The sequence below is a fragment of the Prunus dulcis genome, chromosome 1 (assembly GCF_902201215.1).
Source record: "Prunus dulcis chromosome 1, ALMONDv2, whole genome shotgun sequence".
Taxonomy (NCBI): domain Eukaryota; kingdom Viridiplantae; phylum Streptophyta; class Magnoliopsida; order Rosales; family Rosaceae; genus Prunus; species Prunus dulcis.
This window is the reverse complement of record NC_047650.1, coordinates 17,996,672-18,023,610: the sequence shown is the minus strand read 5'-3', so window position 1 is coordinate 18,023,610 and position 26,939 is coordinate 17,996,672. Positions and strand designations below refer to the sequence as shown.

The 26,939-nt window shown below is 36.9% G+C and overlaps 3 protein-coding genes across 11 annotated transcripts; all 3 read left to right on the top strand.

Moving 5' to 3' along the window:
* Positions 1 to 504: 504 nt before the first annotated feature.
* On the top strand, positions 505 to 4,689 carry LOC117632100 (protein TRIGALACTOSYLDIACYLGLYCEROL 2, chloroplastic). 2 transcript variants are annotated; one of them, XM_034365511.1, is made up of 6 exons: positions 505 to 1,274; positions 1,363 to 1,692; positions 2,911 to 3,026; positions 3,545 to 3,635; positions 3,750 to 3,852; positions 4,080 to 4,689. In XM_034365511.1, exons 1-5 carry the CDS (start codon positions 765 to 767, stop codon positions 3,840 to 3,842), a joined length of 1,140 nt encoding a protein of 379 aa, XP_034221402.1. In that variant the 5' UTR covers positions 505 to 764; the 3' UTR covers positions 3,843 to 3,852; positions 4,080 to 4,689. The 2 variants fall into 2 exon arrangements, with proteins under 2 accessions (XP_034221402.1, XP_034221394.1); XM_034365503.1 differs by having other exon boundaries at positions 507 to 1,274; positions 3,750 to 4,689.
* A 4,818-nt stretch (positions 4,690 to 9,507) lies between these two features.
* Positions 9,508 to 17,510, top strand: LOC117632078. 4 transcript variants are annotated; one of them, XM_034365492.1, is made up of 5 exons: positions 9,508 to 11,665; positions 12,038 to 12,340; positions 12,787 to 12,878; positions 14,889 to 15,207; positions 16,592 to 17,510. In XM_034365492.1, the coding sequence occupies exons 1-5, from the start codon at positions 10,721 to 10,723 to the stop codon at positions 17,141 to 17,143; spliced, it is 2,211 nt and encodes a 736-aa protein (XP_034221383.1). In that variant the 5' UTR covers positions 9,508 to 10,720; the 3' UTR covers positions 17,144 to 17,510. The 4 variants fall into 4 exon arrangements, with proteins under 4 accessions (XP_034221383.1, XP_034221374.1, XP_034221366.1 ...); XM_034365483.1 differs by lacking the exon at positions 16,592 to 17,510 and having other exon boundaries at positions 9,508 to 9,696; positions 10,635 to 11,665; positions 14,889 to 16,126; XM_034365475.1 differs by lacking the exon at positions 16,592 to 17,510 and having other exon boundaries at positions 9,508 to 9,902; positions 10,635 to 11,665; positions 14,889 to 16,126.
* A 1,263-nt stretch (positions 17,511 to 18,773) lies between these two features.
* On the top strand, positions 18,774 to 25,706 carry LOC117632050 (calreticulin-3). Of its 5 annotated transcripts, XM_034365426.1 has the most exons (14): positions 18,774 to 18,955; positions 19,495 to 19,602; positions 20,791 to 20,983; positions 21,895 to 22,153; positions 22,423 to 22,479; positions 22,571 to 22,618; positions 22,911 to 22,997; positions 23,079 to 23,136; positions 23,629 to 23,696; positions 23,821 to 23,913; positions 23,998 to 24,054; positions 24,165 to 24,248; positions 24,996 to 25,028; positions 25,433 to 25,706. In XM_034365426.1, exons 1-14 carry the CDS (start codon positions 18,793 to 18,795, stop codon positions 25,442 to 25,444), a joined length of 1,320 nt encoding a protein of 439 aa, XP_034221317.1. In that variant the 5' UTR covers positions 18,774 to 18,792; the 3' UTR covers positions 25,445 to 25,706. The 5 variants fall into 5 exon arrangements, with proteins under 5 accessions (XP_034221317.1, XP_034221332.1, XP_034221325.1 ...); XM_034365441.1 differs by lacking the exon at positions 23,998 to 24,054; XM_034365434.1 differs by lacking the exon at positions 24,996 to 25,028.
* The last annotated feature ends 1,233 nt before the right edge of the window (positions 25,707 to 26,939 follow it).

The following is a 26,939-nucleotide window of genomic DNA, read 5'->3' as shown; positions in this document are numbered from 1 at the left end:
TCAGAATAGAGAGCGTTAGGAGAGGACCGACCGCGGGAGCACGAGAGAGCTGCGGGAGAGGGATAGAACTACACCCCGAGAGAGAGAGAGAGAGAGAAAAACAAAAACAAAAACTGACCAAAAGTGTTATTTGGCTGATAAGTGAGCAATAGGTATGTATTTATAAGTTATATTTGCAAAACATGTGGGGAAAGGTGGTATTTCCAGATAAAATTTGGAAAGGAGTGGCATTAAGAACTATTTTCTTAAAAAAAGTCTGAATTTTTTGGTAATTTTTTAGATTTTTTTTTATTTTAAAAAAAAAAATTTCATTGACGTCAGCACCCTCAAACAACTGTTCGGGCTATCTTGCCTTGGGCTTACTCTGGACTTGGTGGCCGTTGCCCGGGCTGGATGTCACCACTGGAGCTGATTTTGGAAGACCAGGGGACTTTTGCCTGGGCTGGGCTGTGCTCTTGGAATCCATTCGTCCAAAAAATACCTCTCCGAACCCAATATCTTCCTTCCCCTTATGCCAAGAGACCAAGAATCAAACGTGGGCTCCTCCTCATCAGCTATAGCGCTCCCTCATGTGCCCTCGATTGCTCGTCCGCCGTCGTCGGTCAGGTACTGTTCTGTAGCAGCGCCGTCGTCTATAAGGTAGTGTTCTCTCCTCTGGAACTGAGTCGTTAAATCTTTCGTTCCAGATCCAGATCGATACCGTACCGCGATTGGGTACGCTCGATCCAGATCGAAATTCGTAGGGGTGAACGAATTAGGCAACTATGGTCTCAACGTGCCCCACGATGTTATCTTTGTCGCGCATTTCTTCAAATAGCTTGCCTTATCTTCCTTCAAATAGCTTGCCTTATCTTCCTTCAAGATCACCGGCAAAAGTAACCCGGATAAGAGCTACATCTGCGGATACAGGACACAGTCAACCACCCTCCTCTTCTTCGGAAAAAAAGAATCCACTTGCAGTTGTTTTGGATGCTCCTCGAACTATTTGGAAGGCAACGTTACGACCATTGAGTGATTTTGGTTTTGGTCGTAGAAGCATATGGGAAGGTGGGGTGGGGTTGTTTCTAGTTTCTGGTGCAGTTCTCCTTGCACTCAGTTTGGCCTGGTTGAGGGGGTATCAATTGCGGTCTAGATTCAGGAAATACTTTGCTGTGTTTGAGTTTACTCAAGCTTGTGGAATATCCACTGGAACACCAGTGAGGATTAGAGGGGTCAATGTCGGCAGTGTTATCCGTGTTAACTCTTCCTTGGAAAGTATTGAAGCAGTTGTTGAGGTGTGTTTCAGTATCATAAAACTGTGATAATGGAAATACAATATGTTTTTACTTTTTCATCTTGACAATGACATTACTCCTTTTGTAGGTTGAAGATGATAAAACTGTGATACCTCGAAACTCGCTGATTGAGGTAAACCAGTCAGGTCTTCTCATGGAAACTAGAATCGACATTACACCTAGATATCCAATTTCCAATATTTCAGTTGGGCCTCTTCATCCTGAATGTGACAAAGAAGGTCTTATTGTATGCGATAGGCAAAAGATGAAAGGATATCAGGGGGTAAGCTTAGATGCATTGGTAGGTATATTCACTCGTCTTGGACGTGAAGTGGAGGAAATCGGTATTGCGAATACGTATTCACTTGTTGAACGAGTTGCTTCTGTTATAGAAGAGGCAAAGCCACTGCTTATAAAGGTGTGATGTGCTCTCTTATGTTTTTTTTAGCGATAATTGTCAGTGTTGATCTGGATACCAGTTCCCCACCCCCTTTTCATTTGCTTGCCAGGATCCATAAGTTTGTTGGTTCTGAAGAAAAAGATGATTAGAGCTATTCTTACCAGTTCTGTTCATTAGGATATCGTGGATGAGGACCTATTAAGGCCACATCTATTTGCTTCATAAAGGCAAAAAGTGTAGGGACTTCATCAGCCATTTGGCATCAGGCAAAGGAATCACACTTTCCTATGGCACACCTGTGCATTTGTGGGAGGTCCTGGAAGATAACATGTACATATCACAATCGGAAAACTGCAATAGGGATTTACATATCTTTCAGTATCCTAAGACTTAATAACTATTAAGTAACCTTATTTCGTCTGATTTGTTAAATTAAAGTTGAAGTAGCCTAAACCCATCTATTTAACAATTTATTTATACTAATTTTGAAAGATTGCCATTCAGGATGCAAGTCATCTGAGAAATTACAAAGCTTTTTGAAAGAATTGATGTCAGTTACAGATTCTAATTGTTTGACTGCATTTAAGTTGTCAGGGCATGAATTTATTTTCACATAGATAAGGTGGCTGACTCTCTGATAGATGAATTTTGCCATTAAGAGTACACAAATTTATCCCCTTTTAGCAGACTAGGTGAAACCCATACTCTCTGATCCCTTAGGAGTGTTAACAAGAAAAGCATCAGTACGTAGCTTATAATTTTTAGATTTTAGGACACTGCGATGTGCTTTAAGTTCCTTTGTGTTCAAGAAATTTGGTCCTTCCAAGTTGAACTTCTAATATGTTGACTGGCTGCCAGTGCCTATTTTTCGTAGCCACAATGGAAACATCATGGCATAAAAGGGCTCTGTATTTCAGCAAAAACCCAAAACTGTGAAATACATAGTTCTTTCTCCTTTCAGTGATATTACTGCTGTATTTTCTTGTTGTGATGTGCTGCTGGAATTGGTGTCAGTTTCACAATCACAACAATGGCCAGAAAATCCATTTTGCAGAGCAAATCACCTATATTAGCATGTGTATGTGTTGCAGTGTGTGTCTTTCTGTGTGCCCGCATGCATAGGCATACATGGGGTTTGCACTTGTTTCACTATTTTAAATTTAATTCATCATTTGTACCATGATTTTAATATGTTCTCATGCACAATTATTTGGCTTTGATGTAGTGATTTCTCAGATACAAGCCATGGCTGAAGATGTTCAACCTTTGCTGGCTGAGTTTCGTGATAGTGGTCTGCTAAAGGAAGTTGACAGTTTGACCAGAAGCCTTACACAAGTTTCGGAGGATGTGAGGTGAATTGTCTCAATTTATCTTCTTCTTTTTTTTTTTCTTTTTTTTTTCTTTTTGTAGTAGTTAGCTTATTAATATATTTAGTGATTCCTTGTCTTTATCTTTATTGCGATGTTTGTTTAAGGTGTTCTAGGTCAATGTTCTGAATAACGTTATGTAGCTGTAGAAGTCTCTGACTTTTAACACTCACATTATGTTTACTGATACTGGAATTATGAACAGCACTCATTTATCCATGTCATAGTACAGAGTAAGGAGTTATGATTATTATGTTGGGGTGTTTAAGGTTTGATTTATGATGTCTTTTTCATATATCCCAAATAGACCTTCAACAGAACTCTATCGAAGGTTTAAAGAAATGTCGGAAAGTTTTATATGGAAATCTCCCTCGGTCTCTTTCTCTCTTTCTCTCTCTCCTCTCCCCTCTCTCCCTCGCCCCTCTTTCTCCTTTCTCTTTCTATCCCTCTCTCTGTTTTGATTAGAGGCTAATAGTAATGATATAGAGTATGATTTTCTGCAGAAAGGTGCATTCATCTATTATGACCCCTGAGAATACAGAACTGATTCAGAAGTCCGTGTACACTTTGATTTTCACCTTGAAGAATATTGAGGTGATCCTAGCTGCCGAGTGATTACATTATCCTGTGGAATTTTTTTCCTTTAATCTCTTTTATATCCATCTGTTTTCTTGTTTAATTGTCTTTATCATTCTTTCATCATTGCAGAATTTAAGCTCTGATATTCTTGGATTTACGGGTGATGAGGCTACAAGAAAAAATTTGAAGTTGCTGATCAAGTCTCTCAGCAGGCTATTGTGAAGACTGAAAGGTGGACATAGGATAGTTACTTACCTTGGTTGAGTAGATGTAAATGATTTCTTGCATCCATTATAGTGGGGACGGGTGAAAATGAAGTGTGGCTTTTTTTACTTTTTAATGCACAAAAAGGTTTCAATTTGAGAGCTACATTTGCATTCTCTAATCTGGTCAATTCAAGTTTTGTTGATGTTTCCTCATAACCTAAGTAGATATAAAGTCGCGTATTCTTTTGTGCAGATGCCTGTTGCTATCAGAAACCATCATTCCAAGTTGAAAATGTTCATTCCAAATATTTATCTTGGAGCCTCTATGTGTTTGGCATGGGGCCCCCTTTCCCAATTGAAGTATGTTTCTGATCTAAAGTATTTTATGACAAGGAATTTTTCAGTTTGACATGGACATACATTTTACAACTCAATAGTGCTTAAGTTGGCCTTATGCAAAGTATAACTAGTGGAGATATGTTTATGTGGGCTGCCCCCAAATTTTCAAAGAGTATAAAGTTACCAAGAGTCACGCCTACGTGTGTGGCTGTCAGTCGTTAATGCAAGCTGGTTCCACAATGCAACGCGCAAAGAGCATTGGGAGCTTTTTGCATGGCAACCCCTGATCCAACCCTCCATCCACAATGCTTTTAACATCTCCACAGTCAATAGTATGAATTTGATGTCTTTATTTACATTTGTACTTATTAAGTTTGGAAGCTTTGAAAACGAAGGGGGAACCATCTCAATAGGTTAGCGATGCCCCATCTTTAATAAGGTGAGATCCCACATATCTTTACCAGCTGATCTTTTGTACTGTGTTTGTCTGAAAAACAAAAGATGTACTTGAATATTTTGCATCACATGTTCGCATATTGAGTGGCAGGATCTGAAGAAGTGGAAGATTATGAGGTCATAGACTTTCAATCAATTAATGTGGATGCTGAATTTCGTTTTGTCCTCCACTTGGAACTTGTGTGACTTGAAACCGAGAAGGTGAATACCATCATTTATTGCAACGTCGGTTTTCCCCGGATCAACTTCCATTTTTTCGTTTTTAACCCAACGGATCAACTTCCATTTTTTTGTTTTTAACCCGACTTTGATATAGAGTAATATTAGAGATATCAAGTGGCACTTATGGTGGTTCGCTATAACATCCAAGGTCACGTGACTTGGACAATGGTGTTTGTCCTAGGATCATAGCCCCCACTCTACTGCTCGAGTCAATGAGATGTTAATTGGATTGGCTCAAGTCTTTAGTGAGCTACAAAATGGTCTTGGGTTCATACTTTCTCTATGTCTAAGTTTTCCCCCTCCTCCTTTCTAACTCCGGTAAACAAAAGAAAAAATGGTGATACCACCTTTGCTCCACCTTAGTAATTCTTTATACAAAGTTGGTGAATCACGTGCACATAATAGACCCAAAAAAATGTTATAATTCACTCTTGTGAAAATTCCTATTAAGCATGATGAAATTTCTCTGTGGCGTTGGTGATAGAAGTTGTGGTGACAATAGTTGTCGTTATAATGGTTGCCGGGTTGACGTGTGATAGTGGCGTTGAGGTTGGAGGGAGGAAATTTGTTCAAGATAATATTAAGAAAAAGGTAATGATGGAACAAAATTCTATCTGGTTTTAGTTTTTTGTTAATTGTGTGGTCAAGAAGCTTAAGCTTACGCATTGAGATTCCATGAGTGTGATCAAGAAGCTTAAGCTTCTTGCTTTATCTTTCCTAGCTTTATAAACACACATTATTACACACACTTTGGGTATCATCAACTCTTTATTGTAAGTGGAGCAATTTGGAGACGAGCAAATCATTAGGTAATCGACTACTAACTAACGTGTCCATAAGGTTAGGGCTTTGAAATCTTTTTTTTTTTTTTTGGGTCAACCAGGGCTTTGAAATCTATTGGACAAACTATCTAACTCACCTTGCAATCGAATTATCTAATTAATATGATTATAAATAGTATATCCTTTATGTTGGGCTAAAAGCCTCTCCCATGCTAATTTATTTACATAAAGAAAAGAGATGATGTTGGTCAAAGATAGAGAAAAGTCTTGGAGCTTAAGGTAGCTGAAATCGCTAAAAAAAATCATAACTGAATTTGGCTTGGTTGTTTTTGCAAAATGTACCCCTGTCATTTCCGTCAATATTATCATCGCTATATTCAAATACATATTATGTGTCCTATGTATCAACAAGGCATGCAGCACCTAATCATTTTGGTAGATAAGTTTGGCGTTACAAGTCGTGCTGGTCTTAACTGATTCAAAACTCAAATAACTGGTAAATGACTTATAGCATTATTATACTGCTCATATTCAAAATCGTTTGAAACTTACTCAAATCTCTAATTGGCATATATATGCCTATACTTTATAGATAAAAGAGCTAATTACTTTTAAAATTGCCCTTACAATTTATTGGCAAATATAGTTCAATATGGAGTTTTGAGATAACTGTTCGGCCGACCCGGGACCCGGTTGGCCAATCGTGAAGGTTTCTAGGGCGAATTTGGTCCGAATCGGACGGTCGGATTCAAAATCCGAATCAAACCCTAGGGTTCGCGATTTCGGAGTACCGATCATACCGTACTGACGGTTTGGTTTGGTTATGGGTTAAATAATTATTTTTTAATTTTAATTATTTTGATCATTTGGAGTCACTTTTGTTCTTGGACCACCCCCAAAAAGTGACCGGAAATGGTAGTTTCGAGCGGCCGGTTTCGGCCAAACTTAACGTAAATCGAACCCCAATAAAATCAATCGAAGCCCATATAACCCTAGAGCACGAAAAATAGGAAACTTACTCGATCGATTTGGCGGAGAAACGGAGAAGAAATCTGAGCTGGAAGTTCGGGTGGCATTCGGACGAACCATCGTCGGAAATCATGGTTTTCCGGCCAGATTCCGGCACCCACGAGGCTGGTGTTGGGTGTAAAAGAACGGCGGTCGAGTCACGGTTCCAACGGTACCCACGGCGGAGATCAGTTCCAAGTATGGTGGCCGTGGCGACGAGTTGAATGGGTGGAGGTCGCGGGCGGTTTGGCTGCGGGAGGAGAGAGAGAGGGCTGACGGGGGAGAGGAGAGAGAGTGATATAAATATCTGACTTTTTGACCAAATTAATTTTGCCCCTCGCGATTTTTAGACCATAACTTCTTTTTATATCGAACTCCTTCATCACTGTTCCCGATTAAAAAGTCAAATTTTCCCCTATTAAAATATACGAGGGCAATTTGGTCATTTCGCTAAAAGATATTTTCCTTACCTTTTTAAGATATTTTCTTTCTTTTTGATATTTTGTTTTGGGTTCTTACAATGGGGGTACTGTAGCACTTTTTGATTAGAGAGGAATTTATGAATTTTCTATGTTTTTTAGTTTCGACCTTTGTCCCATTTTTTACCTGTAACTTTCCAACCGTTGATTCAAATTTTATGTTCTTTGTATGGTTGGATTCAACATGAAAAACTAAAGAACCCAACGTGAAAAAAAAAATGTCAAAATCATTTAAATAAATGCAAAGAATTTAGTAAAAATAACACTCAAATGTTCAAACAACAAACACAAGTGTTTCCCAATGCATCTTGAGTATATATTGAATGATATATTGACTAAATTATTTGATTTCATACTTGGATGAATTAAACTATTGGATTTTATATTTTACAAGGATAATTTGGTGTATTTGTTCAAGAACTTATGTTACATGAAAGTATTATAAATTGTATTTTTATTAGTATGTTTTTATTACAGTACTACTGAACCATTACAAACGGAATATTAGGTTAACCAATCTGAAATGTACTGAAGTCTTTAGTTTGGTTAATGGAAGAGCCTTCTATCGTTCCGAACCGATTCATGCCCAAGCCTAATCGTAGTAAAGAAAAAAAGAGGCAACTCAGCATTAGTCACCACTTTCAGCCTTCATCTCACTGGCTCTCTTTCTTTCTCATCTCTCCCTGTCTTTCTCTATCTTCGTGTCGGTAATATTGGAGACTGGTCTCCGGATCTAAAGCCACCTCAAATTTGGAGGTCGGCAAAGTCGCCACCTCCACTATTGTTGATGTGAGGAGAGTGAGGGAGCCTGTGAGAAGGAGAGAGATGAAGCTGACAACGATGTAGGAGGGGACGAGGGCTCGGAGGATGGATGATGGCAACAGCGAGGTTGACACCGAGGCCGGCGGTTGTGAAGGAGGAGGAGCGGTTGGAAAGAGAAATAGGTGTGAATGTTTATCAAACCAAATTTTTTTAAAATGTGGGAGTAGTGGTCAGTTGTCAGGATGCAATTGGATAGGAATGCTAACGTGGAAAGCATACCTTGGCATCTCGGTGCCAAGCAAATTCGAATTTGGGGGGTGGGGGTTATGCCAAGGTAGCATGGATGAATTCAAGTCTTACAAATGAATGTGATTCACGTATTTTAATCAAATTGTTATGAGATTGCAACCTCCTCCTTGGCATCTTTTGTCATTAACATCAAGGGATTTCGTTATTCTATTGAGTGGTGCCCATTAATCATGATAAATATCATACTTGTATTAAATTTTCAATTTTCATTATTTATTTCCTTAAAACTAATGTATGATATCAGAAATATAAATACTCTTCAAGGATTTCGTTGTTATATTATTTCTTTGATTTTTTTTATAAAAAAAATAGTGGGATAAGGTAGGCTCGAATTTCTCCTTTCTTCCAAAAAACACTCTTAGAGTCTTTTCCACTTTGAGGGGGGAGGAAGCCATTGTTCTTCCCCCCTCTCCCCTCTTCTCTTCCTCCTTTCACCTCTTCCCCTATTTTCAGAGACAAAAGGGTTTTCCCTATTTGTCTTAGTTTTGTTATGATTTTCATCCAATTATTATAGGCGCCTACGGCTCAGCGTCGGATCTTCACCTGCTTTTCGGTGTCGGATCTCCACCACCATCTTTTTTGCAGTTTCTTTATGTTTGGAATAAGTTGCAGAGACTCTTTGGGTTCTCTGTATAGTTTTTGCATCTCATTTTGTGAGAGCTTTTCATCTCTCCTTTGTAAGAGTTTTATTTGTATTGTTATGGTTTGGTTTTTTCAAGCTTTATCTCTTTTTTATTATTCTAAGTTTGCAATCTTAGTTGGGATGTCTATGTCAGAGTTTCTTCGATCCTACCTGATCATTAGTGGAGACACACCATATTGTCTTAATTTTGATATTAGACCGCTCCTTTATTGTAATAGCCTTTTTGTGGCTAGTTTGTATTGGCCCTTCGTGGCTAGTTGCTTTTTTAGCTAAATTATGAATGCAATCATAAAATTTCTATAAAAAAAAGAAGGTAGGCTCGAATTTATGTTTTCCAGACTGCGCCAGCAATCAGAAATAAGCTTATGGCGTTTATTTAAAAAAAAAAAAAAAGAATTAAAGAAAACTTCATAAAAAAATAATAAAACATTGGAAAATAAAATAAAAGGTTGTAAACTTGTAGCTGCTATCTTGGGGATGTGACACCTTTTCAGGTAGCCGACACACCATTACCTTGTTTCTAACACTCCATCACCTTCCACATGCACCCCTTTGCATACTCTCAATACAAAAGTCAAAAAATTATATAAACAAATTCGAAATAATAAATAAATCATTTAAAAATTCATAAGCTACCAATAAAAATAAAAATAAAAATAATTGGTTTTCTGCCAAGATTCCCACCCAGCCAGTTGCTTGCTGCAACAATTCCTGAGAGACCCTTTGGCTTTCCTTGGCTCAACAAACAATCACTCTTTCACTTCATTTCTGAAAACCCAAATAAATCAATCAAAGGCTCCAAAAGCAACCCAAGTGGGGCAGCTTCAGATTTTCTATCGTTTTATGATGTGCATGTGTGTTTTGTGTGTGGTGAGTTTGTGTCAGGCCCTGACAGCTCCTTGTAACTCAATCATACAATAAGCCTGGCATCAATTATTCCCAATCTCTCTCCCTCTTTCTGTTTTGCTGCAAAGAAAAGAAATTTCCAACACCAACCCATTCCCATTCTCATGTTCACTGCACAAGGCACTTCTCATCTGTACTTCTTCATTATCACCCGGTCTTCTTAAAGAAAGGTTGCTTTTTTAAGTGTCTTTTTATTTGTGATCTGGAATTTTCTCCATCAACTCGGCTAATCATTTTGTTTTTATCCTCCTTACCCAAAAAGCAAAAATTATAAAAGCCAAACAATGTTTCCAAAACTTGCTTCTTTTCCCCATTTTTGGTTTTATTGAAAGTTGAAGAAATTGCAAATGTCACTATTTCGGTTACAGTCATTTACTCAATTTTTTTTATATGCTGGGTTGGTGATTGTTCTCTGTCTTGCACAGTCATTAATGCCATTTGTTGAAACCCCTTTATTCATTTCTTTGTTGATGATTTGATTTGATCTGATTGATATTTTAGTTATATATTTGATCTCTCTGGGTTTGCCTCTAATTTCTTGATTTTCTTTTCCTGAAAAAGATGTTTACCATTATTACTGCCAAAAGCTCACACCTACCAAACCTGAATCTTGTGCATTGCATGTTTCTCTACTTGTGTTTTGTGGGATTAAGCCCTTCTTTGGTAACAAATTTCATTTACTTGTAAAGCTTACTAGCATTTTCCTATCTCTGTAACCCGTCGAAGTCCACAGATTGTTTCAATCTTGGCACCAAGAAAAAAAGCCTTTTTTTCCATCTGGGTACTGAGAAAAATCCTCCCTTTTCAATCCCCTGCCGTAACTTGTCTTCGCATATATAAAATCTTTGAGTTTCCAATCTGGGTTTTGAGAAAAAACGCTTTCTTAATAGCCCCTTGTGCAGGATTCTTGTGTTTATGCGTGAAAGCTTGAAGCTTTTCATCTGGGTTGGGAACTTTTTTTGTCTGATGCCTATTGGGGTGTCCAAAAATGGCAAATCTCGTCCCTGGTGTGCTTCTCAAACTTCTACAGCATATGAACACAGATGTGAAAGTTGCTGGTGAGCACAGGTCCTCTCTATTGCAAGTTGTGAGCATTGTTCCAGCGCTTGCAGGCGGTGAGCTTTTCCCAAACCAAGGTTTCTACCTTAAGGTATCAGATTCCTCTCATGCCACCTATGTATCTCTCCCTGATGAACATGATGATTTAATTCTCAGTGATAAGATCCAACTGGGTCAGTTTATTCATGTGGACCGGCTCCAAGCCGCTACCCCTGTCCCCATTCTCCATGGGGTTAGGCCAGTACCAGGGAGACACCCTTGTGTGGGGAGCCCTGAAGACATTGTTGCAACTGATTCTCTTGGATTTCTTAACAATAATTTGCGTTCAGGTTTGAAAACTGTAGAGAAAGTGAAACCTGAGTCTAAAGTATTAGGAAATGGTCATGCTGGAGAAAGGGACAAACATGGAATAGTGAGATCAAATGGTAGTGCTAAGGAGGAGCAATTGGATAAGAAAATAGGGTCTTTTAGCAGATCAAAGTCTCAGCCATCAAAACCAGCATTAAATGTTGATGTGAAGAAGGAATTGCCGAGAATAAAGTCGTTGAATTCACGGTCTATCCCATCATCTCCCACAAGTTGTTATTCGTTACCTACTTCTTTTGAGAAATTTGCAAATGGGGTCAAGCATCATGCAAAAGTCAAGGGAACACCTAAGGTGGTTGGAGTGTTGGAAAAGGCAAGTTCTGCTCGTGGGGCTAGTCCTGGGAAGAGATCAGTGGTGGGAAACCCGATGAAGAATTTTGTTCAGGGGTTTGAACTGGGAGCCAAGGCCCTGAGGAAGAGCTGGGAAGGAAATATGGAGGTGAAGAATAGAGAGAGTTCAAAATTGAGGGCTACCACACATGATCCGAAGCAAGAAGTTCGGATGTCTGTAAGTTTTACAATTCTTCCATATTAATTTTGAAATTGATGTTATTTAGTTTTTACTTGTTATTAGTTTGCTTAAGTGTTCTGTGGGTTGATTTAAATTGTTTCTGTTCCTTTATTTGAGATTAGATTGATTTCTCATTTGGTGGATCTTCTGAGAGAAAATTTTGATTTTGGAGATAAACAACTCAAATTAAATGTGCCAGCAATTATGAATTTTAGGGTTTGAAAAATCTTCTCCTTCTCTCTCTGGTTTTGATTCGATTTTGCTGTAAATTCCAAAAGATGTAGGAAGTAATTCAATGTTTAGTGTTTTTTTTCTCTTGTACAAATCAAAATACTATATTTATTATTTGAAAAAACTTGCATTTGCCAGGCTCCTAGAAAAAGTACATCAAGTGAGAGGTTGCCATCTAAAGAGGAGAATAAGATCCAGGTGTCTGCAAAGTCATTGAAAGAAGAGAGTAAGGTTCAAATGTCTACAAAGAAAGTTACTGCAAATGGAACTTTGGGTGATCAAGATAGGTCAAATAAACAAAGAGTTGTTGGAAAGAAATCAACAGATGCTAATAATGGATTTCCTGGAAACTTGGTCAAAGTTTCTTTAAATAATAGAAAATTGACAGATGGAAGTTTTCCATGGGCTTCACTCCCATCATCAGTTGCAAAGCTTGGAAAGGTATATCTTCTGTAACATCTTAGATCTTGGTAGATGTCTTAGCATAAATGTTCTTGTCTGCCTATTAAATGTACTACAGGGTTTTCCTTCAGCAATTTTCGTTGGTAGATGCTGCAGAAGTCAATTAGAGAATCTTATAAAATAACGAAGTCAGATATCTGAGGTCCCCAATTGTTCTTGCATATATAGGGTTACGGGCTTGTGTTAATTTCTTAGCTTTTGATCTGCTGTGTGCCAATGAGTTGTTTTGATGGTTCAATTTTCTTAATTAGCAGACAAGTTTGTAGTTTCATTTTAAATATGAGGAAGAGTTTAACTTTTCTTTTCACTGAAATTTCAGTGACATTCATTTTAATTGGTCTTCTGATCTTTCTGAGAATATATATTATGCTGTACAGCTCAGCTCTTCTTTTTCTTAAAATATGCTTTTACATCTACTATGACAGGAAGTTTTGAGACACAGGGATGCAGCACAAATAGCAGCAATAGAGGCGGTGCAGGAGGCCTCCGCTGCAGAGAGCTTGCTACGATGTTTGAGGTATAACTACATCTTTTTGCCAGTGACATGGAATATATTATTTTATTATTTGTGAGTTAGACTTAGAGTTGTGGATTTGCTTGAAGTTTCCTTCTAATGGTGCTCAACATAATCAGTGGCCAAAAGTTTCAATGTCATAAAAAATTGAGCACTTGTCAATTTGATTGATTTTTCTTTTAGCCTGTTTGTCAAATTTTCAAAGTACCGAGCTGAAAATTTCATTGTCATTTAGGTTTAAAATTCATTCACTTATTTCATTATTAAAAAAAAATGCATTTAGTTATTCTGGAGGCACCACATCATGGTAGAAGTGTCCGGATATGAATGGTAATGGTGGGGTGCTGGACTATGAGAGATATATCAACTCTCATTTGGCTTGTCAACAAGAAGATATTTTTCACTTATGCCTAAAAATTCAGTAACTCACATAATATACACAATATTTTTGGTCTTGGGGTTGTTAATGCATTTAGTTATCATGAAGGCAAAGGCCATGGTCAGAATGATAAATATGCATGGTACTCACATGTAGGGTTGAGGAGCCAGACAAACTGATCTAACCGTGAGATTGTGGGAGGTGAATACAATTCAGTTAGAATTTATTTTCTGTCACTATCGCCAATGGAAACTCAATTGAGTTGCACTAAGGAAGGCCATCTTCCAATGATATTGTGGTTGGATTGTAAAAATGGTTGGACATTCAGACCTAGAAGATATGGAACAGTCTTTAGAACTTCATGCGTTGTTTTTTCGTGGTTATTGACAATATAATGCAAAAGTGTGATCCTTAGGGGTATCCAAGCTGCAGCTAGATGGTCGTTGTGATCCCTGCAATCCATATCTTTTCAAACTCCTTTTCTGTTGATTCACTGTTAAATAGCCCTGCTTATTAGAGTTATAGAGTTATCAGCATATATGGCATGGAGGCTGTTTTCTTTTGGTAGTGTACTCTCATGAGATACTTGCACGATAGAAGCCTCCACTGAGATATGTTTAATCGTGATAGGACCCTTGTACTTTAGTATGCTGCATTTTCTGTTCTTAAATTTGTAGAGTTACTCTTATGGTGCAATTCATATACCACCTATGTATGGAGTATCAGTAACTGTTACGCTATTGTGGTTAGAGATGCCTCAAATGTCTAGTTTGTTTGATAAACTCAGACAAAATACACGAATTGTAATATCAGTAGTAAACTCAAACTAGGTGTGGAAATGATGGATTTGTATTTCCCTGGCTACAAGATACCCAAAAGCGACTATTTCCTTATCTTGGCATGATCAACTATAATTAGGGATATAATATAGAAGGCTTTGGTCATGGATTACATATAACGTAGCTTTACCAAAAGCACTTTAGTGAAAGTAGGTGGTGTCTGCGTAACAGCGAAGTAAGTTATTTACCAAATGCAATAAGTTTCTATAAATTGGTCATAGGTTGTGCAATCAAGAATAGCATGTGCTTCAAATAGGTCACAAAAAATGTAGGTGAAGGTTTGAATTGTAATTAGGAATACCACTGATGCTTAGGAATCCAAAGCATATAACATAATTTTGAACAGGAGAATCACTTGTATGAAGTCACCTTGTTTGACCAGGGAATTTTGGGAGAATGGATATGCGTAAAAGGTCTATGAACATCAACTTGTTTCATGACATTGTCGGGGATTTTAGAAATAGTTAGATAGTAGATTCAGTTCCTTTATTGTTGTCATTTCTCACTTAAGTACTTGTGGGGGTGGTTAAGAGGTTCGATTGTATATTAGTACGAGTAAGTTAAGGGAAAGTGCACATCCACATTAATTTGTATAAATTTGTTGTACTCTATGATCTGACTATTTCCATGGCTTTTCTAGTCCTTCATATATACTTCTAATTGTGGCCAAGATTGATTTGCCTCTGAGCTTTTTATTTTGGGGGGTCCATAAATTTATCTGTTGAATTTTTAGCCTAGGTTCTCTACTTTGTTGTCTGACATTCTTTTTTGTATCCTTTTACCTCGGTCCTGCAGCGTATATTCTGAGCTAACTACCTCTGCCAAGGAAGATAACCCACAGCCTGCGGTGGAGCAGTTTTTAGCCCTCCATGCTAGCTTGAATAATGCTCGTGTAGTTGCTGATTCTCTATCCAAAATTATACCAGCTGGTTCATCCCCAGACTGTGAAGAATGCCTATCAGAAGATGCACTAAAGATAACATCAGACAGACGGAAACAGGCAGCATCTTGGATGCAAGCTGCATTAGCCACCAATCTGTCATCTTTTGCTGTATTTAGTAAAGAGTCCAGTTCAACCTCTGTTCCAGCTTCAGCTTCCTCTCAAAATCGAAAGATTGCCTCTGCAAATCAACCCACGTTAGTTCTAGAAAATTCTATGAAGAATACTTCAACAAAATCCCAAGGCAAAGTTCGCCAGACAGTTGGTTCCAAGCTTCCAACACCAGGAACTCCTCGCCGACTAGGGGATGGATCAGCAATCAGCCAAAAGCCACAGGCACAACCTCTACCCGAATGGAATAGAGGAAACGGCCTTGATGAGGCTGTTGACTTGGCTGAAATGTTGCGACTGCAATCACAAGATTGGTTTTTGGGGTTTGTGGAGAGGTTCCTGGATGCTGATGTGGACACTTCAGCTCTGTCAGATAATGGTCAAATAGCAGGAATGCTAACACAGCTCAAGAGTGTGAATGATTGGTTGGATGATATTGGTTCTAGTAAAGATGAAGCAGAAACAAACGCTGTTTCAGCTGAAACCATTGAGAGGCTAAGGAAGAAGATCTACGAGTATCTTCTTACCCATGTTGAATCTGCTGCCGCTGCCCTTGGTGGCGGATCACAGTCATCACCACGAATTCGAACAACAGATACAAAAGTAAGAAAGTGAATCAATTAAACCCTAGTTTGGTCGTGTGTGTTTTGGTGTCTGCGGTTGCATAAATACAGTGGCAAGCCCTGGAAGCTGTGCCCTCAACCACCAACTTGTCCTAGGAGCTCAGGCCGTTGATCTATGTACATAACTTCACATGGGTTTGAGGAGGTATAGATGGAAGGGTTGTTACTTACAAGAGAGAATTTGATTTGAAGTGCAAGGTGTCATTTCTTTTTTCCATCGTTTAATTCAATTGTTACCTGAAATTATACAAGTTTGAAAAAAATTGGGGAGCGGGGAATTTTTTGGTTCTTATAGCATCCTTGTGAGCATTAGAGATTCTTTTTCAATCTACACAATTAATCAGTTAGCTTTGCCATTTTTTCTCTTTTGAGAAAATTACTTTTTTTTCAGTAAATTACTTTTTTAACTTAACCTTTTGTTTTCCATGTAAATTTTCTTCAAATTTTAAAAAATGTAATGGCAACCATGGAAGTGGCCATTTATCATGACAGAGAAATACCAAGAGCTAGTTATTTTGTTTCCTGAGTACCCCAAAGCCTAACATGATACAAAAACTCTGCATGCAATTCCACCATCTTCTCAAAAGCAACCTTGCTCGTTTTGGTACCATGAATTATGTTACAAAATTCTTTCTTGCATTCCACAAACTCCAACATAGCATAGCAAACAACTCCCAATCCTAAAGATATCGACAAAGGGAGAGGAGGAAGAAGGAGCACATTTGCTTCTCTCTTCTCCTCTTCTATTTTTTCCCTTTTTTCTATGAGGTTTGTGTATAACAAGTCTCTTGCCGTGACTTGCATAATAGGCCCCGTTCGGAAAGATTGCCTCTGCAAATCAACCCACGTTAGTTCTAGAAAATTCTATGAAGAATACTTCAACAAAATCCCAAGGCAAAGTTCGCCAGACAGTTGGTTCCAAGCTTCCAACACCAGGAACTCCTCGCCGACTAGGGGATGGATCAGCAATCAGCCAAAAGCCACAGGCACAACCTCTACCCGAATGGAATAGAGGAAACGGCCTTGATGAGGCTGTTGACTTGGCTGAAATGTTGCGACTGCAATCACAAGATTGGTTTTTGGGGTTTGTGGAGAGGTTCCTGGATGCTGATGTGGACACTTCAGCTCTGTCAGATAATGGTCAAATAGCAGGAATGCTAACACAGCTCAAGAGTGTGAATGATTGGTTGGATGATATTGGTTCTAGTAAAGATGAAGCAGAAACAAACGCTGTTTCAGCTGAAACCATTGAGAGGCTAAGGAAGAAGATCTACGAGTATCTTCTTACCCATGTTGAATCTGCTGCCGCTGCCCTTGGTGGCGGATCACAGTCATCACCACGAATTCGAACAACAGATACAAAAGTAAGAAAGTGAATCAATTAAACCCTAGTTTGGTCGTGTGTGTTTTGGTGTCTGCGGTTGCATAAATACAGTGGCAAGCCCTGGAAGCTGTGCCCTCAACCACCAACTTGTCCTAGGAGCTCAGGCCGTTGATCTATGTACATAACTTCACATGGGTTTGAGGAGGTATAGATGGAAGGGTTGTTACTTACAAGAGAGAATTTGATTTGAAGTGCAAGGTGTCATTTCTTTTTTCCATCGTTTAATTCAATTGTTACCTGAAATTATACAAGTTTGAAAAAAATTGGGGAGCGGGGAATTTTTTGGTTCTTATAGCATCCTTGTGAGCATTAGAGATTCTTTTTCAATCTACACAATTAATCAGTTAGCTTTGCCATTTTTTCTCTTTTGAGAAAATTACTTTTTTTTCAGTAAATTACTTTTTTAACTTAACCTTTTGTTTTCCATGTAAATTTTCTTCAAATTTTAAAAAATGTAATGGCAACCATGGAAGTGGCCATTTATCATGACAGAGAAATACCAAGAGCTAGTTATTTTGTTTCCTGAGTACCCCAAAGCCTAACATGATACAAAAACTCTGCATGCAATTCCACCATCTTCTCAAAAGCAACCTTGCTCGTTTTGGTACCATGAATTATGTTACAAAATTCTTTCTTGCATTCCACAAACTCCAACATAGCATAGCAAACAACTCCCAATCCTAAAGATATCGACAAAGGGAGAGGAGGAAGAAGGAGCACATTTGCTTCTCTCTTCTCCTCTTCTATTTTTTCCCTTTTTTCTATGAGGTTTGTGTATAACAAGTCTCTTGCCGTGACTTGCATAATAGGCCCCGTTCGGTAACATTTTAAGGGGTTGTTTTTATTTTCAGAGAACAAAAATGAGGCAAAAATACTTTCGGTGGCCCAAAAATAGAAAACATTGAGAATGTTTTCATAAAATGAAAACAAGTTCATGTGTACTTGAAGAAAATAGAAAAAAGTTGTTTTCATTCTCATGGGAAACGTTTTCATAAAAACAACTCGCATATTATTATTTCAAATTGTACTGCCACACACGTTTTCATTATTTTTGTTTTCTGAAGATGTTTTCTAATTAATCCATCAAACGCATTTTCATTTCTTAAAAATGCAAATTCGTTTTCTTATTTTCATTCTCTGAAAATATTCTAAGAAAACATTCTCCGAAAACGTTACCGAACGGGTCTAAGCCTCTTATGGTAATTTAGTCTAAACCATACCTAGATATGAGCTCTCAATCACCTTTTTTGTTGTTATTGCTGCTAATTTCTCAATCCAATCTTTTTCCCCAAACCCTCCTAAATTTTTTTATTTTCTCTAAATCTATTTCTACCCCGCATCGGAAGAAGTTTGCTGTTTTTGCCCAATGTTGTTCAATTATGCACAATTTTTATTCATTTTTTATTTTAAAATTTGAAAACCTATATTGATCGACCATCTACTTTAAATTAGGGCTATAAGAAAAGAAGAAGAAAAAAAATGCATTGGGCTTTTATTATGCTTAGGCCTTATGACTTGGGCTTATGTTTAAATGGCCCTGAATAAAATAAGGCCTTCTAGAAGCATCCAAATTACTTTTGGGACTACTGAGAATAAAAATGGGTGCAGTGAAAAGTCTGATGCTCTCCTTCAATAAATAGCATGTTGACCAGCGTCGCTGCAAGTCTTTCTGCATTGATTTCTAGCAGGAAAATGAGAGAGCCAAAAATGAAGCTTCTCAGAGCTCTCAAGCTTCTGCTTCCATTTCTAGTTCTTCACTTGCACTTCGCCTTCTCTGAAGTCTTCTTCGAAGAGCGATTCGAAGGTAAAAGAATCAGAACTATAATCAATAAACGCTTTTTTATTTTCGGCATTTCCGCAGATTCCGAACAGTGTCTAGAAACTTCTTGCATTTCAGATCAGTCTTTAGAGCTTGATTTCTTAGATTTGCTTGTTCTCTCTCCTAATTAGTAGTGAAAGGGATGATTTTGGAGCTTGTATGTGGTTGTCTTGTGAAAAGTTTAAATGTATTGCTTAGTTTGAATGCTGTTCTCGGATTGACTAAGCTCTGTGTTACACCTTGTTTGGTTTGTGAGAAAATGGAAGGACAGTAAGGATCATGAATCAAATGGATGCATGTATGATTGTATAGTGACAAACTGTCAACTTTGTGAAGTTCACTCAGTTGATTATGAAACTGGGTGTCTGTTTGTGGGACAATTACTTGGTTGGTTGAGTACAAAGTTTTTTCATTTATTCTTTGTTTTTGAAGTTTCTGATGTATTCTCATAAATAAATTTATAAAAAAAAAGAAAAAAAAAGAAGAAGGTTTCTGATGTATTATAATGATTGTTGTGGAAAAAGATGGGTGGAAGAGCCGGTGGGTCCTATCAGACTGGAAAAGGGCAGAAGGAAAAGCAGGAACGTTTAAGTACACTGCAGGGAAGTGGTCTGGAGATCCGGATGATAAAGGTATCCTAACAACCCTTTGCTTATTAGTTCTGTTTTAGAACATATATCATTGATTTGTTGTTGAACTTACATTTAGGAAATAAAATGCCGTTTTATTGTTCATCTTTTGTAGTTATGTAGAATTTATTGAGCAGTTTATATTATTTAATTCAGAAATAAACTGAGATAATATACTTTGCACCTGAAAAATTAGGTATACGTGGAATGTTTTCGTTCCAAATCAGATGTGATACTTTAAAATTTTCAATCATGGGTTCAAAAGCAAATGTGAACTAGTACTGTATTTGGTACCCTATAATTTACTGGTTTGAATGTTTTAGTAAGTTCTGGAGAATCTGAAGTCATAAATGAACTCAATGCTTAATTGTTAATTCGTGTGTTTATTTAGTTTGATATTGAGTGCATGCATTTGACATGAGAACAGTTGTGTGATATGAGAAAAGTGTCCACTGAGAGCCGACATCTATTAGTGTGACTCTCTGCCTCTTTGGTGCTCACAGTTGTACTTAAGGCTTAGGTCAATCCATGGTCGTGCCTTGAGTTGACCCTTGGACTAGTCTCTATAGTATTTTTAAAATGCGTTGTTAAATGTGTTTTTAAAATGTGCCTTCTCCTATTTCATAATATAGGAAAAGGAATATAAGAACAGTGGAAGGAGGACTTCTTAGAAAGAAGGGTAATATGTAGTCGCATTAAGAAGAGAAAAGATGAGATGTGGGTTGCAATAAAGAAACGATGACCTGTATCTAGATGGTTACTAATATGTTTTCTTCATTCTTTCAGTTCAAACTATATAACACTGCTCATATCATGTTTCCTGGTGGACAACTCTGTAAAATTAAACTAAAATTTGGCATAAATTATATCAGCTTTATTGTCCTAGAATTTGTGTACTGAGATTAATATGAACCTTCACTTTGGTTTGACAAACCAGTTTATGCTAAACAAAGAATAATAAGATCACAAATAGTGAAAAACTTAACATGACAGAGGTAATAGTCATTACCGTATAGGTTTGTAGGAATGGGAGAGAAATGCCTTTCTTTCATAATCAACATTTCGTGGTTTTCAATTTTTAATTAGAAGCCACATTGGAGTCTCAATTAATTAATGCCTTATGTAACTGGAATTTGTGTACTGAGTTACCAGTGTCTGCCTTTGATAGCTTACTTTCTGAAATATATGCAGGCATTCAGACATATAATGATGCCAAGCATTTTGCCATATCTGCAAAAGTACCTGAGTTCAGCAACAAAAATAGAACTCTAGTTATCCAGTATTCAATTAAATTTGAACAAGAGATCGAATGTGGTGGTGGCTACATCAAACTTATGTCTGGCTATGTCAATCAGAAGAAATTTGGCGGTGATACTCCATACAGGTCTGTGAACATATTACCTTGTATATACATATTATTTATATCTGTATATGTGTTAAGTGTGTTTGAGGGTTTAAACATGTCAGGAGGTGCAAGGATTTCTTCTGCATATACAAGGAACCCAGCCAAATCTTGTTGGATTTGGATTTATACATTTCTATATGCTCTAATAAATTATGCACACAGAGAAAGGAAAAGGTGTTGGCAACACTAAGCATTAAAACATTACGGAAGACTGCCTCTTCTACATATTTTCTAGGAAAGGAGTAATTAGACTGCAGGCCAAAACCCTCCCAATAATGGGAGTCTTTTTTCCAGGGTTTGGGGTCCATGTGGGTTATTGTGCATGGTTGTATTTAAGCTGACAATAGATATGCTATAGCTGACTTTTTCTTTTGTTTTTGGTGTGATATACTGTTCTTAAATGATCCATAACCAGATCCCATTGGTCAATGAGGATGCTTATAACAAACTTAGAAACAATAATGTTAAAATCGATATACTTCTCAAACATAACAAGCTGCACTTGTAGATGGAATACTGAAGGATATTCAGAAATATTTTTTGGATGTAGAATAATAGATAAGCAATAACTGGTCCTATAAGCAGTTTGTCTCAGTGAAGGCTTTACAAGATCATGGGGAAGATAAAAAGTGTTGCAGATTGACTTGGTTAGGAAGAACCTAAAAACTGATCATGAAAGCATAGGCATGTATGCGCGCAATAATATTAGTCTGTGGTTTTGGTGGTGTTGAATTCATCTTGGAGTCTTCTTGCCTTTGCCTATATCAAGCTCACATACTGAATACTACTTGAGTTGGTTGCATACTATGTAATTTTATTTATTGTTATTAATGCTTAACTGTATGCAAAGAGAAAATGGCTTCTGACTCTTCACATTATTTTTTCTGCAGTTTCATGTTTGGACCTGATTTATGTGGCACACAGACGAAAAAGCTCCATGTTATTCTTTCTTACCAGGGCCAGAATTATCCCGTAAAAAAGGATCTTCAATGTGAAACAGACAAATTAACTCATTTCTATACATTTATTCTTAGGCCTGATGCAACTTACAGCGTCCTTGTTGACAATAGAGAAAGAGATTCTGGAAGCATGTATACAGATTGGGATATACTTCCTCCACGAAAAATCAAGGATGTCAATGCCAAAAAGGTATAGTGTTATGATTTAAGTTGTGGACAAAAATTGATTTAGTGTTTAAAATTTGACAGCCGCTTTTGACTGAAAGTAATATTTCTAAATCAGTACACAGTACTTTGTATCTTGTAGAATTCTTTGGTTAAATATGTGCCTATCCCACATCGTGTGGGGCTCTCGCATACATCATTGTTTCTTTGTGCGCCAATCTCTCTATCATACCCCAACCAAAGAAAAATATTACCTTACCACAAATTATATATTGACTCGTGTCCTCCTCACAGCCAGCAGACTGGGACGACAAAGAGTATATTATTGACCCTAATGATGTGAAACCGGAGGTATCACACTCTACCTGTATTCATGATTGATTAGGTTACAATCATTTTGCATGATTTATACTCAAAAAATGTTTTTTTTTAACTGTTGTAGGGATATGATTCAATTCCATCACAAATTCCTGATCCAAAGGCCAAAGAGGTTTGTCAGTGTTATATGTTATCAGTATTAACACAAACATGATGTCCTGGAAAGGAAGATTCTCCTTTGTTATATTTATATATAGTTTGGAACTGTTTGATATTCTTAATTGATATGATTTGAGAAAGAAATCTACCAGAACCCCATCTATATTCTTTGGCAGCTGACCAACAATTATTAATTCACTTGCTTATATCTTCATCGAATAAATTTGTTAGTTTATCAGGAATTTTTAATAAAGTCTGAACTAATTGGATTCTAAATTTTCCAAAAAATGCTGATGGTTTCTTAGCCTGAAGATTGGGATGATGAAGAAAATGGAATTTGGAGGCGACCAAAGATCCCAAATCCAGCATACAAAGGACCATGGAAGCCCAAGGTGCTTTTGAGCTAGATGTATAACATTGAAACTCATTTGTTGGTGAAGTTTCTAACTTTTGGTACCTATGCCATCCTACAGAAAATCAAGAACCCCAACTATAAGGGAAAGTGGAAGACTCCTTGGATTGATAACCCAGGTATGTTAACGTGCCTCAGAATATTTCCATGGCAGATATGGTTTATATTTTAGACTAAATTATCGAAGGAATTTGGACCTTCATCTGGTTGGAATCTTAGGAAGAAGTGAGAATGAAAAAATATATATACTGGAGATCTTGTGCTGTATACTTTCATTATCTCATACCAGGACTTGATTGATCTATATTACCAACCTATTTGATCATTCAACTTATAGTGACCCCTGACTTGAAATTCCTGGCTACAATAGAATGCTAGGCCAATAACATATATTAGATGCAATCCTGTTTTAACGTCTATTTATTTATTCAAGGGATTCTAAAGTTCTGCTCATGTAGTTTGCATTTTCTTTAACACATATAGTTGAGTTTATCTATGTGTGTGTGATGGTACAGATTTATTTATTGTATAAATGATCAATGTGTCTGGATAGGTTAGCCGCTTTCCACTTTGGTTTAAAGAGCAATTACCTTTTTCCTCTGTTCCTGCAGAGTTTGAGGACGATCCTGACCTTTATGTGCTGAAGCCAATAAAATATGTGGGCATTGAAGTTTGGCAGGTATGTGTTAACTGTGTCATGAGTCGTGCTTTTTCTACCAGGATTTAATAAATTAGATTGAACTCTCTCTCTCTCTCTCTCTCTCTCTCTCTGTGTAATGTGGAGCCTCATCAAAATCTTGCAGGTAAAGGCTGGTTCAGTTTTCGACAACATTTTGATTTGTGATGACCCACGGTATGCAAAAGAAGTTGTAGAAGAGATTTTTTCAAATAGAGAAGTGAGTTGCTACTCTTAAATGTTTATATTTGTCATTTATCTCAATTAAATTGTCTAAGTTTCACAACAATGAGCATAATTTTAGGCTGAAAAAGAAGCTTTTGAGGAAGCAGAAAAGCAGAGAAGAGCTCGAGAAGAAGAGGTGATTACAAGAAGCCAAGTTGCTTCTCTGGTTTTTCTGAAGTCCTACTGTAGTGGTCAAACAATAACCCTTCTGAACAACATTTTCATCCCATTTGATTGCTTGTGTAGGATGCTAAAAGAGCGAGTGAAGAAGGTGAAAGAAGAAAGAGGGACAGAGATCGTCAGTATGGGGATAGGAGGCGTCATAAAAGGGTATTGTATTTCCTGATTCAGTCTCATTAATGATATTTTGAAATTTTTTGTTTTGTCTAAATATCAACATATTTCTAATAGACTCAATGCTGTTAATCTATTTTAGGGTATTGAAGACAAGTTTGATAGATAAAATAGATTTTTTCTTAAGTACATCCAATCAAAATGATCATACTGGTAGGTATTGAACTTTAATTGTGAATCTCTAAGAACATTAAGTTTTTGTGGGGAGATAAAATGAAGGTAATACAGCATATTTGAAAAGGATGTATGGCTTATATGCCTCCACACAGTAAAGGGGTCAGAAGGAAGATCCAAAAATAGTCTGGGGGAATAAGGTCTTGTGCCCAACAAAAAAAAAAAAAAAAAAAAAAAAAAAAAAAAGGTCTTGCCTTCTTTTTCCGTTTTTGGGTGGATTACTGTAAAAACTCATAAAATGGATAAAACACAGGCAACCTAGTTAGATGGGGATGCCCTTGTAAAAAAAATCAAACTGATAGAGTACTTAGCCTCTTATTTTTTAACCACGAAGAAGAAAGGAAAGAAAGAAAAATTAAAGCTACAATATTTGTATTTAAGTTTGGTTAAGCAGTTGATGACTTGATTATGACCACAATATCATTAAGATAGTAGGCAACTGTCAGGACCGATATTACCTATAAGCTATCCCTAGTAAAAACCTTGTGTCCCATGTGTTAAATTATTGTGACTGAGAGTCTAATTTGAGAACCTTGTCTTGTTGTGCAGCATGATCCCCGTGATTATCTGGATGATTACCATGTAAGGATTAACCTTTTCTCTATTGTTTCTCTTCTTTTTTTCACTTCCTCAAATCTTCCCTTATTTGTTCCTGTCACATTAATTCCTATTCTCCCATTAAGTTGTAATCAGTTTAGCAAAATTATTTACCCCAAATTGTATGTAGAAGTTAAAAGTTTCTTAGCATTGCTTAAGTTGCTTGTTTGCATGACTTGGAGTAGGAGCTTTACTGCTGCGCCTTTTATGGTGCCATTTAATCAGTGGGCAACTTACCAAGATGTTTTTTTATTTTTTATGTTGGTGCTGGTCTTGAGATCCTGAAAGTGTATCGTTACCTATGACCTCAAAATTAAATTTTAACCGAAGTTTTAAACTTTAAACTTTTTTTCTTTCGTTTCAATTTCTGTTTTTTGTTGATCTTGCAGGATGAACTATGAGGCAGCAGCAGATGTTTGTTGTTTGTACCATAGCTTTGGGAAAGGAAAGGCATTCCCAACAATTAGAGAAGCATGTTCTAAGGACAAGCCTTGTGTGTTGTACAATTGTTTAAACATCAAACGCAGACTCTTATTAATTGCCAATGTTGGGTTTACTGAACCATGAGTTGTGAATTGTATGCTATTCTGTAAACATAATTTTGGCAGAATTACGGGTGGCAGTTTCTTTTTTTAATCATTGAAAGTGGAGGATTTGTGAGCTCTTCCAATATTGGGAAAGTGAAAAAGTACCACTAGGCTAGACTAATCGAGAATATAAATAATTGAGGGAGGGGGACTTGAACCCAGGATGTCTTCTAATATTGGTACTACTAGAGAGGGGCAGCCCTGGCATGGTGCAAGTGGCGTCATCGCACAAGGTCTCTAATTTTTTATTATTTTTAAATATATTAATATTATAAAAATTGTATACTCTAGCGTGAGTAAATTGATGCAAAAGTGTATTTTGTGAAGTTGGTTTTTAGTGCATATCATTTTGTACAAGGCTTAAGTTTGAGTTGTAGTGATGTGATTGTATACGTATTTTTATTTTCTTTTTCATTATAACGACAAAATTTTAAAAAATATAAGAGCCTGAAAAAAAAAAAAAAAAATTTCAAGGGGAAAGATCGAACTAAACTAACAATAGTATATATCACATGTATACGCTTTCTCTTAACAAAAGCAAAAAAAAACATAATGTCTTTTTCTTTTGCTTGAGCTCTTATGTTTTTTTCACCAAACAACTAATATATAACTTTATCAAATGAAAATGTTTAAAAAAAATTATGAATTTGATTTGTGATTGTATTGCATGCTAGTTGATGATGAATTTTAGTTATAAAAAAAAATGTTTCATGACATTAACATGGCAAATATTTTTTTTAGTATTTTCATATTAGATTATGTAAAGGCTCCAATTTAAATTTTTCACAAGGCCTTCAAAATCTCAGGACTGGCCTTGCTACTAGACTAAGAGTTGGTTATATTGAAAATGTTGAGAATGAGAAGTTGTGATGGAATTGGATTGTTTTGTAACCATGTAACACTCAAACTAAACACTAGATTGAATAATTGTGATTGATATTATATTTCTCTAAGAGGCGGATATATATACAAGTACAAGTTGATTTTTCCTACAAGGAAATGTAATTAGCTAATTATAAGGAATCCTAACTAGGTAATTATTATAATTAGGTAACGTGAATTATACCAGGAAATTAGGGATCACGGGATCCCTAAATTATGGCTCACGCCAACCCTCCTCCCCCTCAAGTTGGTACATATATATCTCATATGCCCAACTTGTCAAGTGAGTCATGAAAAACCTTTACTGACACTGCATGAGTTAAGACATCTGCATGTTGTTCTTCTGACTTTACAAATGGTATATAGATTAGCTTATCTACCAACTTCTCCTTGATATAATGCCTATCCACTTCAACATGCTTAGTTC